The sequence below is a fragment of the Calonectris borealis genome, chromosome 16, assembly GCF_964195595.1.
Source record: "Calonectris borealis chromosome 16, bCalBor7.hap1.2, whole genome shotgun sequence".
Lineage (NCBI taxonomy): Eukaryota > Metazoa > Chordata > Aves > Procellariiformes > Procellariidae > Calonectris > Calonectris borealis.
The window spans coordinates 6,342,779-6,359,184 of record NC_134327.1 but is presented as its reverse complement, the minus strand read 5'-3'; the positions used below and the strand labels follow the sequence as shown (position 1 = coordinate 6,359,184).

At 36.3% G+C, this 16,406-nt stretch overlaps 1 protein-coding gene across 6 annotated transcripts in view; it reads left to right on the top strand.

Moving 5' to 3' along the window:
* MRTFB (myocardin related transcription factor B) overlaps window positions 1–16,406 on the top strand; it is an 81,100-nt gene that overhangs the window by 48,326 nt on the left and 16,368 nt on the right. For all 6 annotated transcript variants that reach the window (XM_075165020.1, XM_075165024.1, XM_075165019.1 and 3 more), the window contains 5 exons: window positions 4,124–4,189; window positions 6,622–6,677; window positions 7,244–7,319; window positions 8,424–8,585; window positions 9,143–9,327. In XM_075165020.1, coding sequence (XP_075021121.1) covers window positions 4,124–4,189; window positions 6,622–6,677; window positions 7,244–7,319; window positions 8,424–8,585; window positions 9,143–9,327 — 545 coding nt within the window. The remainder of the gene's footprint in view (window positions 1–4,123; window positions 4,190–6,621; window positions 6,678–7,243; window positions 7,320–8,423; window positions 8,586–9,142; window positions 9,328–16,406) is intronic.

Sequence of the window (16,406 nt, the reverse complement as noted above, 5' to 3'; positions counted from 1 at the left end):
TCACACCAGATAGCACAAACAGGGAGCTGCAGGAACTGTGTCGCACTCAAGGAGTCCGTACCAGCGCGCTCAGTGTTTGAAATGTCTTCTTCTTTGGACACACACACGGTGTGTTCCTGACACTGCCACGTTACTAGTGCTGTTGAAGGACAGTTCAAAACAGGACCTTGACAGAGAAGCTTTGATACATTGTTTTTTGAGGTTTTTTTGTTTGTGGGGTGGTTGGTTGGTTTGTTTGTTTTTTTTCCCAAGAGAAATTTCAGCAGCTGAATGTACCTCAGGCAGACTCTTTTTAAAGTATACTTTAGGGGAATACGTATTAGAAGTGTTGAAGTAGTTATTTAGCTTGCTTGTGTTGGCAGAGTGCTTTTCTGATTTTTCCTCCCACAAACTTGCCAACGAAAAATTAAAATGCAATAATTACCAAATGCTGAACTGGTGGGGTGTGTTTAGACTGTCCAATCCAACCATATGACCTATCGGTGAATATTGTCTGTCTTGATATAGTGGAATGCCAAATAGAAGTCTGATCCTTTTCATGTGAAAGGTGAAAAGCCTTGGTCTGAGAGTCATGTCGATATCTGGATCTGGGAAAGCCAGATCTCTAATTAATAAATAATAAATTTCTGATAAAACTCTGAGCCTTTATATATAATTTTAAGAATTAAACTAATTTCTTAAAAAAACACTTGTCAAGCTATTTTTTCCTGCACAAAGACTTTGCACATCACATTTGAGATTGCAGTGATACTGCTTTAGAATTCTAAATAAGTAAAGTCTGATAAGATGAAGAATAAGTATCAGTAGGTTTCATAGAGTAGACGGTATATGCACTTCCTACAAAATAATTTTGCAATTTAGCCAGCTGTCCAGATTGGTGAATTAGTGAGGGCTTTCAAATTGTTATCAACTCTGCAAAACAGTGTGATCATTCTATAGTGTGAAGGTCAATTTGAAAGTTGTTTAACTTTCCCACTTCTGTTTACTAATATCTGAAAGTACCATATTAGCAATGCTTAGGTAGCCATAGCTGAACCAGCTACATCTAGAAAATGGGTTTTATGATAAAGCTCAGTGAAAAACAAAGTCTGAGTAAAAAGCATATTAGAAATCAGAAATATCACATACCACAAATGCATTTTTTTCTTAATAGATGACTTGCCGATTGTATGTTGGTAGATGACTCATATCAGTGATAACATTCCTGTACCTGTTGTAATACTATCAGCATTCACTTGTTGACCCACTGCATTCCAGGCGATGGAATTTTAAAAAATACTAATTCTGATTTACTTACTGTGTCTGATGACGTATATCAGCTCTACCCTGGACATAACTGATGTTGGAGCAGGTAATTTTTCTTGACGACCTTGAGCCTGAAATAGAGAGGCATACGTTTAAAACTGACTTGTAACTAGGTAAAAGATTTGGTAGACACATTTGTAGTGTGTTTAGTGTTCCAAGAAAGCCAAATTTAAGTATGGTGTGAATTTGGACCAAATACAGCTGTGTAGCATGGATGAGATTCCTGCCCAGAGCAGGACATGCTTTTCAGCCCTTTGCACAGCTTCCTCGTTGTGTAAAAGGAAGCATAGTTTGAGCGAAGAACAGAAGAAAGTCAGGTTTTAATCTACTCAAGACCAAAAATACTGGGTCTGAAATACTGTAGTCTTGCCATGCTGTTTATAAATTGTCTCTCACATAATTTGGATGGGTAAAACTTACTTAAGATTTTTAAAGGGATTGCCCGTTTAGTTTTAAGACTAACTGCAAGCTTTCTTTTACAGTTGCAAGCAAGAGAATCCAAAACAAGAATATACCAGAGTTTTTTGCTTTCCTGTAAACACCACACCAGTTAGTGAATTCATCAGTGCTTTCTGCTAGTGCAGTAGGAAATTCTTAGAAGTAGCCCCAGGGATAGAAGCTTAACATCATAACATTGTATCATATGCTTAAAATGCATTTCCATTGAAATGTGCATTTCTTGAAGTTTTTTGTAGGAATGGGCTAAGCCCTGACCCAATACATTATTTTTCTTAATTCACACTTACTTGTATACAGCTTGTGGATTTTTAAAGTTGGATGTACAGTTGCGTAAACGTGTGTTTGTACACACTTATCTGCCTTTTCTTGGGCAAATTAGACCAACTGGACTTAGAAACCCACGTGGTTTTCTGCAGACGGATTTGAACTTTCTCTACCCATGCTCTGAATTTACTGGGAGTATGTAGCTATCTATACTACTCTACAAAACCCAGGCTAGGAAGTGCTGCTGAAAGGGGTGTGTAACAGCACCATTTGAGTTGGTTCAAGACTTCAGGCAGCACATGTTTGCATCTACTAGTAAGAGATATCGTAAGAAGAGGTTACAGCTTACCTGGAGCCACATGAAATTACGGAAGACCAAAAATAAATCATTCAAACTATTATAAAATAATTCTTCAGTTAACAAAGTTTCCAGAGGAACTCAATACATTTTGAATGACTTTCCATCAATTTACATTTTACTGTTGTTACTTTTGCATTCTCCCATCTCTGTCCTTTGTAATTCTTGTGTAACAATATTGTAAACTCTTAACAGAACTGCTGTGCCACAGCCCTGAAATGTTTGTATTTAAATTCTCAATGTTTGTGTGACACTAGAAAATAATGTCCTTGTTTTTAGGACTTGCTATTCCTGGTCTTAATGCTTTAGCCAGAGGAGTATCCTTCCTGTACTGTAGAACAGGAAATAAGCTGGTTCCTTTTAAATTCTGAAAACAATGAACTTTGTCCTTAGCCTAATTTTTTAGAAATTACATTCATTTTGATGTTTTGGACAATGCATTAGTTTGTTTTGCTTCCTTGTGAAATACAATGGGAACAGCATGTCATAACCATACATCCATAATAAACTATCAAGGCAGAATTTAAGAATGTAAATATTACATCTTTAATCTATTTTTTTTTCTGGATCAAGCATCTTGACCATCTCTTGTTCAAAAGATGAAGTTTCACATTAGGGTAATGGCAATATGTGTCTAAGAAATAATGAAGCACTATGATAAATTGATACAGAAACAAGGGGAAGGGAACAATAGAAGAAACAAACAACTTTTTTCTTCTTTTTTTCTTCTTTTTTTTTTTTTCCCCTGGGAACATTTACAAAAAAGCCCTTCAACAGTACGAGGCCTTTATGTCTATTCCTCCCTCAGGTTTTGTGCAGTTCCTGGTGTAGTATTTAATGTGTGTCACATTGGTTATTCTTACAGTAACAATAAGATAAGAACTTTTGCACATTTTATTAAATGTAGTGAAACATAAGAAGTTACCTTTGAAACTGTAAACAGTTTTTCCAAATTTGACAGTATTGGATTTATTTGGTCCTTGAAATAATTACGATAACACATATCTTCATCAGAAAAACAGCATTTTCTGATGTTCAGAGAGAGGATAAGGTCTGTTCCTGATGGTATCGCTTTTTTGGTGTTTTTAAATAAGCCAGGTAAAATCTGGCTTCTCTTCAGTTTCTTGTGTTTCAGCAAGATTTATTTAAATGTACAATAAGCCTTTATATTTAAAAAAAAAAAATCTTTAAGGAAAAACGATCAACCAAACACATACAGCTTTTCTTTTAAAATGCTCTGCAAACATAATTTCTGTTTCAGCATAGTGCAGTCATGTAAGATTGGTTAAGACATGTAAGAAGGCTATATAATCATTACGTGTTGCAGTTTATGGTATAAACTCTTTATACCTCACTATGTTTTCTTGAATTTACTATCTAAGAGTAGTGTTACAAGGGGAAAAAAAAAAATCTTAGATTTAGCTGTGTACTTAATACCTCTTATGATGCCTAGCTGATAGGAAAAGTGGATGTACATATGAAATACAGTCCCTTTATCAGATGTGACCAAAAAGCAGCAAACTCCAATATAAATAGGGATTAGAAGCAATCGCTCCAAACCATGTTAATAGGAGCTGATCCTTAACGATAGGTGTTTTAGAGGTTACTGTCAGGTCTGAATACATACAGAAAAAATACTTCTAAAGTTGAAATACTTGGTATCTTTTGAATGGTTTTTTGTACCTTCAGGGGGATAGTATGCTTACATATGAGTGAATGATTGTTTTCTTTTGTCAGTACTTCAGCTGAGGCTACAACAAAGACGGACACGAGAACAGCTGGTGGACCAGGGCATCATGCCACGTAAGACTTACGTTATTTCTAGGAATTTGTATTACTACATTGTATTAATTATGAACTGAATATATAAAATAATGAAGATAAGCATTTCTGTGACAATCATTAAAAATAACTTTATCATTTGAAAAGACTTGTGGGATCCTTTTTGTAATCTAAATCAGCATGAAGTAAATCCATCATGCTTACCTAATGTTTCAGTTAAAATAGTCATTGTGATGAAAACGCAAAGATTTGCAGACATAGTCTGATTCTCCTTTTATTTTCTCTCTTTAGATTATGACTAATCTTACTGAAATAAATTGAATTATATAAATGAGTGGACATCAATAACAAAGCCAGCAGTCTTTAAAGAGCAGGATGGCAAGGGTTGCCAAACAAAAACAAAGGACACATAGAAGTTGCGACTTATGCGCCAACAGACGTGTCTTCTTTGTCAAATCTTGCACGATGGTAGCTGTGATGTTACAGGACATGAGGCAGTGGACTAGGCTGGGTATCATACACAGGATCGTATGACCTAATGCAGAAGCTTACGCCTGTCTGAGTATGAATATGTTTCCAAGAATATGGGAAGTGGCCTTGTGGTTTTTTTAGAAAATTGTTTTGGTTTTAGAACTTTTTTTTTCCCAGTTGCCAGAAGTTCCTGATCAACTTGCCACATCTGGCAAACTGTCCAAATTGGCGTAAGAGTTTTGTATTCTCTTCCAAAACAAAGATTATATAGTGGTAAAAATTCAATGAATGCCTTTAGATGCTATCTTTGTAAGAGTTAGGATGCTGCTGACCACCTTAGTGTGAAGTGTCTCACTAAGGCAGCAATGTTACCAAGTTCATAAATACATTTGGAGATGTATTTATGATTTCAGGATTCTGTAATGCTGAGCTTCTGACTCTTTGGCCTGGCTGCCTGCCATCCTTGGCAGTTATGCAAGAAGTTATCAGTTCTTCAGTAAACCATTTTTATCTCTAACTCTGTTCTACCACTGGAATTTAATTGCAGATCATAGCGCTTTGACAAGCAAATAATGTTTGTAAATTTGGATATTTGTTACATTTGTATGTCTGAACTCACAGCACTTGTATTTTGAAAGTAAGTAATTGGCATGCTTTATGCAATTGCACTTTATTGCCAGAGTCCATTTTCTCCTTTATTGATTTCAATCTGTTAGAGATGATGGTTGTTTCAGCAGCACTTATGATACCTAAAATCGATTTAGGAATCACAAGAGGGTCCTCCTGAATACAGATGTTTAGTGGCCTAGAATTCAACTGCAGTTAACTCTTTCCTTAAAGATGTTTTGGTGTTCCTCCGCTTGGGATCCCAGTGATTATGCTAATTGTTTAGTATAACGTCTTCTGACTTGTTTTGGAGATCAGCCTGGCCTCAGAATGAAGGGTGCACAGAAAAACATTGAGAATCCCAAAGTGGACAGGTGGGATGAGACTGGGCTGAAGATAATAGGTCCAATTTGTCAAAAGATTCAGCTGTGAAAAGTGATTTTTCTTAAACAAACAAAAACCCCAGCCATTGAAAACATGTCAAAATTATGTCAAGTTACTATCAATAGCCCAGTGTGCACTAGTGAATTCTAGCTTGAAAGCACAGTATCTTAAAGCTAATCTATTCTTGAAGGTTTCCGAGTATGCAGCAGACTTCAGATTGCTTTGCTAAAGCATCTTCACCTTCCCAGGTCTGTGGTGTTGATTACCTTCAGGAACGGAATGATCTGTTTCTTTTTGAGTGAAACCTGGGAAGAAAACTTCTGAACTGTCAAAAAGTGTTAAAGATTTTGTTTTGCAGTATCTTATCTCTGCCAAAAGTGTGGTAAATAAGGTGGATCATGCCTGCTGCCATTTCACTTCCTTTCAACAATCCAATTAAGATGAAGCCCTCTACAATTCATATTCTTTCTAGCTGAATAGTGTTTTTTACTCTTTTTGGCTATTTAGCAGCTAACCATCATTCTGTTTTCTAATTTGAACATTTGGGGCTTCTACAATTTTTTTTTTTTTTAAATTAGCACCAATATTTCTTAAGGGATGGTCCAGTTCTCTCTAGTAACAGCAAGTATGAGGTATAGACAGATAGTAAATACAGTGGAATAAATGAAACAGTGTTTTGGCATTCTGAACCTTACCTCATAAAATTTCTACTGTGGAACAGTTCTGGTAAATAGACCCCTGTGTACATAGTGAAAAAATTAACTGTTACATGGTAACATCTGTTGAAATTAAATATTCCAAGGATTCCATATAGGAGTGTTGCTCATCTCTGTTAAATATAAGTGAATATAACTAGCATGAGTCAAATGTGAGCCTGGTCAGATGCAAACACAACTCTGAGATGGTGTTAAACACCCATACACACATACTGATTAGAATATTTCTTTTGGAAATCACTTCCTGTCAATTTAACTCTTATTCTCCCTTCACAGCTTTGAAAAGTCCAGCTGCATTCCATGAGCAGATAAAGAGCCTGGAGCGAGCCAGGGTAAACCACTTTGTGTAAACTTGTTATTAACATCTGAAAACGGATACTCAGTTGTATGTGATACTAAATTCTCTGAGTTCAAGAAAAAATGATTACCATTACAGTAATAACATATGCTTTTATCTTGGAAGAATCCATTAAAATAAAATATTGGTGTCAAATCTGAGAGGAACTTTCTTAATCCTTCACAGATCAAAGTGGGGGCATAAACGTACGGTCATAATGTAATACATAGCTACCTCCAGTTAAGGATAAGATCCGTGGGTAAATTATGCTTGTGCAGTATTTTTGTAGAGAATCTATACTATCGTGATTTTGTGTGGTGGTACGGAATCAAATCCAGAAACATTCCCAAATTGTTTGGGGAAGATAGAAATTCATTAGCACTGCTTAACTCTGATAGAAAAACAGAACAGAACAAAACCCTCTACTGCCCATGTTCTAACAGCGAAGTCCACCTATCTGAATGCAACTGCAAATATTCATTGATTGGACATCAGGGATTTATCAAACTACTTTGACTTCTAGTAAATGGTAGTTAATGCTATTTCCTCATTTCTTTAAAGACTGAAAATTTTTTGAAGCACAAGATTCGCAGCAGGCCGGACCGGTCTGAGCTGGTCAGAATGCATATCCTCGAAGGTATGTATCCAGCGTATGTAGCTTTTGAGCTGCTATTAGAAGGAACTTCTGTTACACGCTCAGTTTTCTAACTGAATTAGGCTTGGATATGAATTATTTCTAAAGGTTTATATGCTCTACTTCTCTACTTTTAGTGTCTGTTGTAATCTGTATTCTAAATCTGAATAATAACAGCTACATCTATGGCAGTGAAAGTATTCTCAACTGTGTATTTGTTTGCAATTACAAACATTGCTTTTATTCTATAATGGCAATTATACTATGGTGTATATACATGTAGTGTATATATTGCTTCAGCTTCTACTCATACCCTAAAACAACCTGACAGCCTTGTACTTACACACCGCACACACACACCACACGCCCCCCCGACAATCTTTAATAAACTTGACTTTTACCCTGCCTTGTTATTTTCGTTGTTGCTCAGGTCATTTGAAACAATAGTCTTTTTATGAATGGGGCTGTATTACTGTGTTTCACCATAATCTTACCAAATACAGAAATTGCCAAATAACCATAATCCAAGTCAGTTTAATAGCCATTAGTTTTCAAAACATGCATTTGGATACTAAACCCAGACAGGCGTCTCCATGTTGATAGATCACATACATATTGACAGACTATCTCCGTATTTTCATTGAAATACGATTTTGAAGACTCAAATTTGTGCTAGAAGCTATTTTTAAAGGTAAATTTTTTAACCAGGACAGATGTTTGTCAAGAGAGAATCCAAAAATCAATGGATTAATTCAACCTTTACCATAGCTCACACTGGTAAACCATCAGAGCAGCAAATGCTGTCTTCAGATTATAATTAGCGTTTGTTATTTTATATTCCCTGCTTTATTACTGGATGTTATATAAATGTTTACCAAAAGCATTACTGCTGTTAAAAAAGAGGTTATATTTATAGGAAAACATGATCATAGGGATGAACAACATCTACTCATATAATCTTATTTTTGCTTATTAATTTGAGAATTTTCAGAATAATACTTGCCTGCTTTTGAGAAAGTGGAATGGTTATTGCAAAGACAAGACAATGTTTGTCTTGAAATTGGAGAAAAGATGGAACAGAATGTTTAAATCAATGTATGTTTTTAGAGACCTTTGCAGAGCCTTCACTACAAGCCACTCAGATGAAACTGAAGAGAGCTCGGTTGGCAGATGACCTGAATGAGAAGATTGCTCAGAGGCCTGGCCCTATGGAACTGGTAGAAAAAAATATTCTTCCTGTAGACTCCAGCGTTAAAGAAGCTATTATAGGCAAGTAGAAGTCCCGCAGCTTCTGTTATCTATATGGCATTGTGGAAAATAGTAATTAAATTCTTGGGGGTAAAGTTCACTAGAAGAAAACATACTCAAAGTTTATTGCTACTTCAGCTTCTAACTCCTAAACTCTGTCATCACTTAATTAAAGTTATCCTATTTTTATTTGAAACTAAGTTAGAATTATATAGTTGGAGTATAATACTGTCTTTGAAAAGACTTGTTTCGTAACAAAAATTATTACAAAATAATCAAACATATGTGGCCATTACTCAATCTGTCATAGGTGTGTGTGCACTCCATATATGTTGAACATACCTTTTAATCTCTTACAAAAACAACTTCTGCTATGCACTTAGTTCTGATTCCTTGAATATGATTCAGTATGGCTGTCATTATATTAAAAACACAATAAATACTTATGTACCATATGTTTAGACTGTGCTGAAAACTGATCATTTTCTAGCAATTAGCTAAGTCTGCCACCAATGTCTAAATTTAATTTGTGTAACTAAAAAAAAATTGTTTTACTTGTTTCTTTGTAAACATTCTAGCAGTTGGACAAGAGAATTATCCTCAAGCTTTGGATGATTATTCATTTGATGAAGACAGCAGTGATGCTTTATCACCAGATCAGCCAGCCAGCCAAGAATCCCAGGGTTCAGCAGCTTCCCCTGGTGAGCCAAAACCAAGTGATTCACCATCACCAATAACACCAAATGCTACTACATCAACACAGGTACAGTTTTTAAATATTGAAACAAAATCTTAATAGTATGGTTTTTGGTCTGGCACTATAGAAATGGGGCATAGTTTCACATGGAATTAATACATTTGCTGTTGCAAAGGAGTGTCTGGGACTCAGTTTTCTGTTTGGGAGTGTATAGACTAGAACCCTGGCTTAGCTGTTGGCAATGATGAAATTCCCATAGACTGTAGTAAAGCCATAAATTCACTGAAATTCATTATGGCCCGCAGAAGATCTACAGCTTTCCCAGAAGTTGTTTAAAAGGTCATATCCATGGTTTACTCCAGCTGTTATTGATTACTTAATGTCTGTCTTCATTCTGGGCAAGGTCTTGAACTCGTTTAGAATTGAACTTAGCTGAAACAACAACAGTTGACGTCAGTTTCATTATCTCCAGAAAAGTCCATAAAAAATAAAGTTTCCCACATAATTTAAGTGTTCTCTCCTATAGTTTTAAAATACTGCCTAAAGAATCTACTATTTAAGAAAAGAAAATAACCTTTATGTTGATTTTTCTATGAGGTTTTTAGTATTTTCTCGAGTTACTTACAAAGAAAGGAAAGTAAGGAAGTCTGCCATGGCAGATAAAATGTTGTCTTTAGACTAGAGCATTTAAATGCGTGAGGATTTAAAGAACAGTGGATTTGAATGAAAGCACTTGACTGTTTTCACAAGAGTTGCAAAAATGAGTTTTGAAAGAGATCTCTTCTTACAACAATTTAATTTTGTGATTTGAAATAGACAGTAACATTGCCTACTCTTATCTTTAAACACATTATAAAAGTGCTGATGTAAAATAATTTGCCAAAACAGTAATGACAGTATGAAACAAACATCATGTGCTACAAATGAATTTCTTTTATCTTCTATTAGCTACTGAGAACACGGGGTTACATGCATAGTCATACAGTTATCGGATGCTTTCTAGAATATCTTGTACAGCGCTTGCTTCACAGGTCTTTATCTTCACCTTTGAGTTAATCAGTAAGTTTATTCATTAATCAGATATATGTATTTATTTAAAGGTTACTATGTTTAGCTTAAATAGATTGTTTATGATGTTTTCTGTCATACCTCAGCTAGTAATTTTAAACTCACTAACTTAAGCCCAGTTAAGAGGAGAAGGCTTTGCTTTTAACTAGATTTCTGCAGCTTTCATGGAACTTCATCTCTGGCTAGAGAAAGAGACCCAAATTAAGGCTCCAGTGGAAGGAAAGGCAAGCGGCAACTAGCTTGAATGGTCAGCAAACTCCAAACTAGCCAGATTTAACAGTACTCATCTCCACTCATTCACAGCTTGTTCATTTGAGACTGACAGAGCTAAGTAAATGACAAATCGTGCTTATACTTGCCTAGAGGAACCATTAGTTTGTGTTCATGTGTTGAAATGAAGAGTAACAAAAATTTTGCCTTGTATCAATGCTGAATGAGTTGCTGAATCAAATTTACGCATGTCTGCTGAGCAATCGTGTATGCTAGAAAAAAGTCCTTGATCCTGAACTAGTTTCTCCCAAAAAGCCCATTTTCCTGTTGTACATAAATGAAAGCAGCTATATTATCACAGAAAAATAATTTGTTTCAGATTGATGCATTTTACCATACTATCCATATTTACACTTCAATAGATTATTTAGTGGAAAGACTTGGGTTTTCATCACAGTATTATATATATGAAGTGACTTACAAATGATACCAGTTTAATAATATTGCACTCAGCTTTGTATACTTGGTATCAATATACCACCCATGTATAAGCAAACCCAGAAATTTCGGTAATGTTGTCATCTTTGTTTAATTAGCTGAAATGTTTTGTATTAATTTGAACAGTATTCCATAAGCAGAAAGTGTGAATTTGATGGAAATTGAAAAGCTTTAGGACTTTAACTTGTTTGATTTCATGCAAGTCTGTACCTGGTAAAAACAAGTTGTTTTAGCCTGTATAACACAAACATTAAAATACTTTATTTTGAAAGAATTTAAGAAATAATCAAAATTTGACCAATATGTGAATGGTACTACTATAAATGTTTAATATTCTTCAGGTTAATGTTGATCAACTGTAATCTATAATGGATTTTTTTCAGGAGGACTTCCTACGAATGTTCCTTCATCACTTTCTCCACTACACAAAGGAGAAAAAGATGCATAACTTTGCAGTTCAAATTATTTTCATGCTTGTCTTTTTATTAAGCATTCTGTTGGAAAATGCATTTATTTATATATTTAAACTCTCAGAGGATTTGTAGCAAAGCCAGGGCTCTCCATAGGGAATTGTGCTGCAATTTATAAATTAAGACATGAAAAAAAGATAAGACAGGACTGAGTATTGAGTTCTTACTGTATAAAGTAATGTAAAATTAAACAGTTAAATGTGAGATAAGTATTTTTTGTGCTCCAAAGATGTTATCGTCTTAATGACCATGGATACTTGACAACTGAGTAGTTCAGGATTTGGAATTACTCTCCTTGGTTTTCTTATTACTATAATAGATAGAAAAAGTATTGCAAAGTTCAAATTCAAAAACAATGCTGGACACGAAGTACAGCACATCCATTTTATTTCATTGTTCCCTAACATGTGAATTGGGTTTCATGTCAAGAGAATGTAATTTGTGTTGAATAAATTGAAAATAAACCACATGAAATTAGATTCCTAAGTAAAGACTTAGGTTTCTAATGGAGAGTTAAATAAAAATACTCAAAGCCATACATGCCGAAAGCTTTTCAAGTAGGAAGCATAAGATAGATAGATATGTGATTGCAGCAACAAAATAACAGAGCACTTGAACTTGATTGAAAAAGCATTTCACATAGAACTTCAATCCTTTGCTTATGGATTTCATAACATATTAGAGCCGCTTTTGTGCACAGATCTAAAACCCGAAGCTGCTCTTCTGCAGAATAAAACAGATGCTTACCTTGTTGTTCCTTCTGAAATAAAGAATAACAACACAGCGTGTCTCTACAGGAGATGTCTGGGAAATTGCTCCTTCATTCTTTTAATTTCCTCTGACAACTTTTACATTTTATTACAACATAAAATACAAAGAATGTTTTGAAAACAGTGGAGTGCAGCCACAGTTCTTTTCAAGGCTTCCTCCTCCACACATTTCCAGGCCTCAGAGAATGTAACATAACTTTGAGAACCTTCAGCTCTCGTTGAGTGATGACCTAAAACTTGCTTTAACCTGATGTATTTGCATCTGGTAAGGATTAGGCATTTTAACCACACCACTCTAAACAGATCAAATTGTGTTGTTCACATTTTTGAAGACATTAAATAGTTATCTTCAAAACAGCTGAAGTATTTTGCTTGATGAGACAGAATATAATGACTGTTTTCTTAATATATTCATTGTAGCTTGTTGACCTGCTGGATGCTTGTTTGCAGTTAGAAGAAAAGGTCCAGAAATCATATTATCTGTAACTGGAAATAGAAGATCTGTTCAAAGGAAATAATCTTTACATTACTTTACAAAGTAATCAAGTTAAGAAGTTGAGACCTGTTAATTTAGTTTTTTGAGATATGCATGGTTCATTGCCTCATCTGACACTTGTAGGTAAAATTGGGAAGTCTGTAAAAAGGTTTGTATTTCATGTAGCCATTAATCCTTTGTAGCTGAGGATAACAACTAATGTAAGGAAAAAGTTGTTTACTCTATGGCAAGAGGAAAATGTTTAACTCCATAAGGTTCAAGCAATATGAATTAAGGGGGGGGGGTGTTTTGTTTTGGGTTTGTTTGCTGTTTTTTTTTTTTTGAAAGTTACTAGATTTTCCATTTCAGAGAGTTTTGTTGTGCTGTCATTATGGAGTTGTTTTCATAGCCTATAAAGGGTTGCTAAATAGTGTGATTGAAGCCAAGTTATTTGTTTGGGTTCAAGAAGGATCAGAATGATGAATGGTAAAGGATTATGTAATAAACAAGCTGAAGTATCAAACATTTAAAATGCTTTTTAGAAGGGACTTCAGGAAAAGAAAATTTAAGAACCAGTGAAAATCATTAGCATTCTCCTGCACTTTATAGTAACATTGTACATGACGCTTTGATTCAAAGACAAGCTAAGTGCTTTTTTAAATGTTACTGCTACAATGAGAATAAACCTTTTAAACTTGATAGCAACAGGAGTGCAATACGTTGGAATACAGCATCCAGAACCCTTTTTTAAAGGGTAAGTCCCTCTAAAGACCCCTGCCAATTCTTATGCAAGTCCAGCAAATAGCAGATACTGTGTAGATACCAGATGCTTTCCAGAGAAAACACTTTGAAAGTTGGATATAAAAATAGAGGCATTTATATCTTTAGCCTGCCACCATAAACTGACACAACCCCAAGACAGGCATGTATGCAATGTTTCAGTGACTAGGCATGGCATACTAAATCTCGCAATTTAGTAAAGCAGTATCAGGAGCTTTTCCTCTGGATGGCTGCACTATGGAAGGATCAAAACCACTATGCAGTTTAGATAGGTTACGGCAAGCTAGGTATAGCTGCCTGTTGGCAGCTGACAGTTGGAAATGCAGCAAAATGTATAAAAGAAACACAGAGCTAGAAGGGAAAACTATTATAATTTAATTGTAAGGAAAGTCAGAGAGCTTCGTGCATGCAGACTTGGCAGCTTGGTAATTGCCATCCAGAAATACAAAAGAACCAGGACATAAAATTGCAAAATGTTTACCAAGTAATTTTAGCAAACTGATTTAAGTCCTTTGTGGTACAATCTCATGGAAGAATAGTAGAGCACAGGAAGAAATGAATTAGGGAGAAATACCCGTTCTATTCTTAATTAGAATGCAAGGTTTTAGAATGTATTCTGAAGAAAAAGGATATTTACTGGTAGGAATATAAGGGAAATGGATGGGCTTTTATAAAAGGAATATAGTACTAGGTGATCTAATCGCTTTCTTAAACAGTGGAAATACAACTGATCTCATCTGTCTAGATTTAATACTGCATGGTATTAAACACTAGCAAAACTGGAGAAGGAGATTAGCATGGATGAGACAGAAAGAGGGAAGTATTGGGTTGAAAGGAAGTTGGTAATAATGCTCTGCAGGAGTTGATTTGGGGACATTCTGGTTTCATGTTATCATTAAAAACCTTGACATAAGAATGGGTCACAGACAACACCAAGTTGGGCGGGAGTGTTGATCTGCTGGAGGGTAGGAAGGCTCTGCAGAGGGACCTGGACAGGCTGGATCGATGGGCCGAGGCCAACTGTACGAGGTTTAACAAGGCCAAGTGCCGGGTCCTGCACTTCGGCTACAACAACCCCAGGCAACGCTACAGGCTTGGGGAAGAGTGGCTGGAAAGCTGCCCAGAGGAAAAGGACCTGGGGATGCTGGTTGACAGCCGGCTGAACATGAGCCAGCAGTGAGCCCAGGTGGCCAAGAAGGCCAATGGCATCCTGGCCTGTATCAGAAATAGTGTGGCCAGCAGGAGTAGGGAGGTGATCGTGCCCCTGTACTCGGCACTGGTGAGGCCGCACCTCGAATACTGTGTTCAGTTTTGGGCCCCTCGCTACAAGAAGGACATGGAGGTGCTGGAGCGTGTCCAGAGAAGGGCAACGAAGCTGGTGAAGGGCCTGGAGCACAAGTCTGATGAGGAGTGGCTGAGAAGAGGAGGCTGAGGGGAGACCCCATCGCGCTCTACAACTACCTGAAGGGAGGTTGTAGCGAGTTGGGTGTTGGTCTCTTCTGCCAAGTAACTGGCGATAGGATGAGAGGAAATGGCCTCAAGTTGCGCCAAGGGAGGTTTAGATTGGACATTAGGAGAAATTTCTTTACTGAAAGAGTGGTCAGGCCTTGGAACAGGCTGCCCAGGGAAGTGGTGGAGTCACCATCCCTGGAGGTATTTAAAAGACGTGTAGATGAGGCGCTTAGGGACATGGTGTAGTGGGCATGGTGGTGTTGGGTTGACGGTTGGACTCGACTGTCTTAGAGGTCTTTTCCAACCTTAATGATTCTATGATTCTACATAACGAAAGCTGGAAGGCATAGTCAGCACAGAGTTGGATTGTTGTTATGCAGAAGGAAATGGTTGATTTGGCTTTTAGGAGAGAAATGGAATTCCAATAGAATGGAATAGTTCTTAAAAAGAAAAATACACAACATCTCTCCTTCCCATGAAAAAGAAATGTGGAAACCTGGGGACTCTGACTCAAGAGAATACTGAGGAGGAAGACGGTTGGGGTACAGTGGTCAGCAGTGAAGTGACTGTGAGCTACTGTGTACTTCCTCTGTAAAACTGCAAGTACGTCAGAAGAGATTATTCCAGTAGAAGTGTTAATGCCACTGTAAGGATCCAGTGAGACCCCCCATGGAATATCCTATACATTTCCAGTTACTTATATCCAAAACTGTAACACAAACAGGAAAGGATGATCAGAGAATGAAAAATTTCTTTTATGAGAAAAGAATAAAAATTCATTTGTGTGGCTAGAAAAACAAGGGCTGAGATCTGTTTATGTACAGAGCCTATATCTCATCAGAGGGGTATTCACTACAGAAGGAAATGGGTTTTAAATCAGAAAACAATTTCAGCACAGGAAAAAATTGATATGACAAAGTTAAGCTCAGTGAAGTTTGGTTATTATATAGGAAAACTTTTGGGAATTTTCTGGTGGGCGTAGTGGTGCCAGGAAACGAATAATAATAAAAAAGTCCTCAGCCTACATAGAATTTCTTAAGTTTATAGAAGAAATTACACACAGGATGTTTGTAACAGCAAGGGAACAAACTCAGTAAAATTCAGGCTACTGGATTATACCTACACAGTAATATAATTGTGCTGGCAGTCAAATACAGAAGAAACGCACCTCCTGGCACAGTCAGAGGTGTGGTTGCCATGAAAATACAATAGAAAGCTGTCTTCAAAATACATCTGCTCTGCTGCTGCATGATCATTCTGAAACAAGAAGTTCGTTTTTCTATGTCGATGTTTGACCTTCATGAGAGGTTTTTCTGATAGTTTAGTTTGGGTGGTAAGATTCTCCTTGTGTACACAAGACTCTGACTTCACAGACAAAAGAGGGAAGGCCTCAATTCTATAGTAATAAAGCAGTGTTTTCTG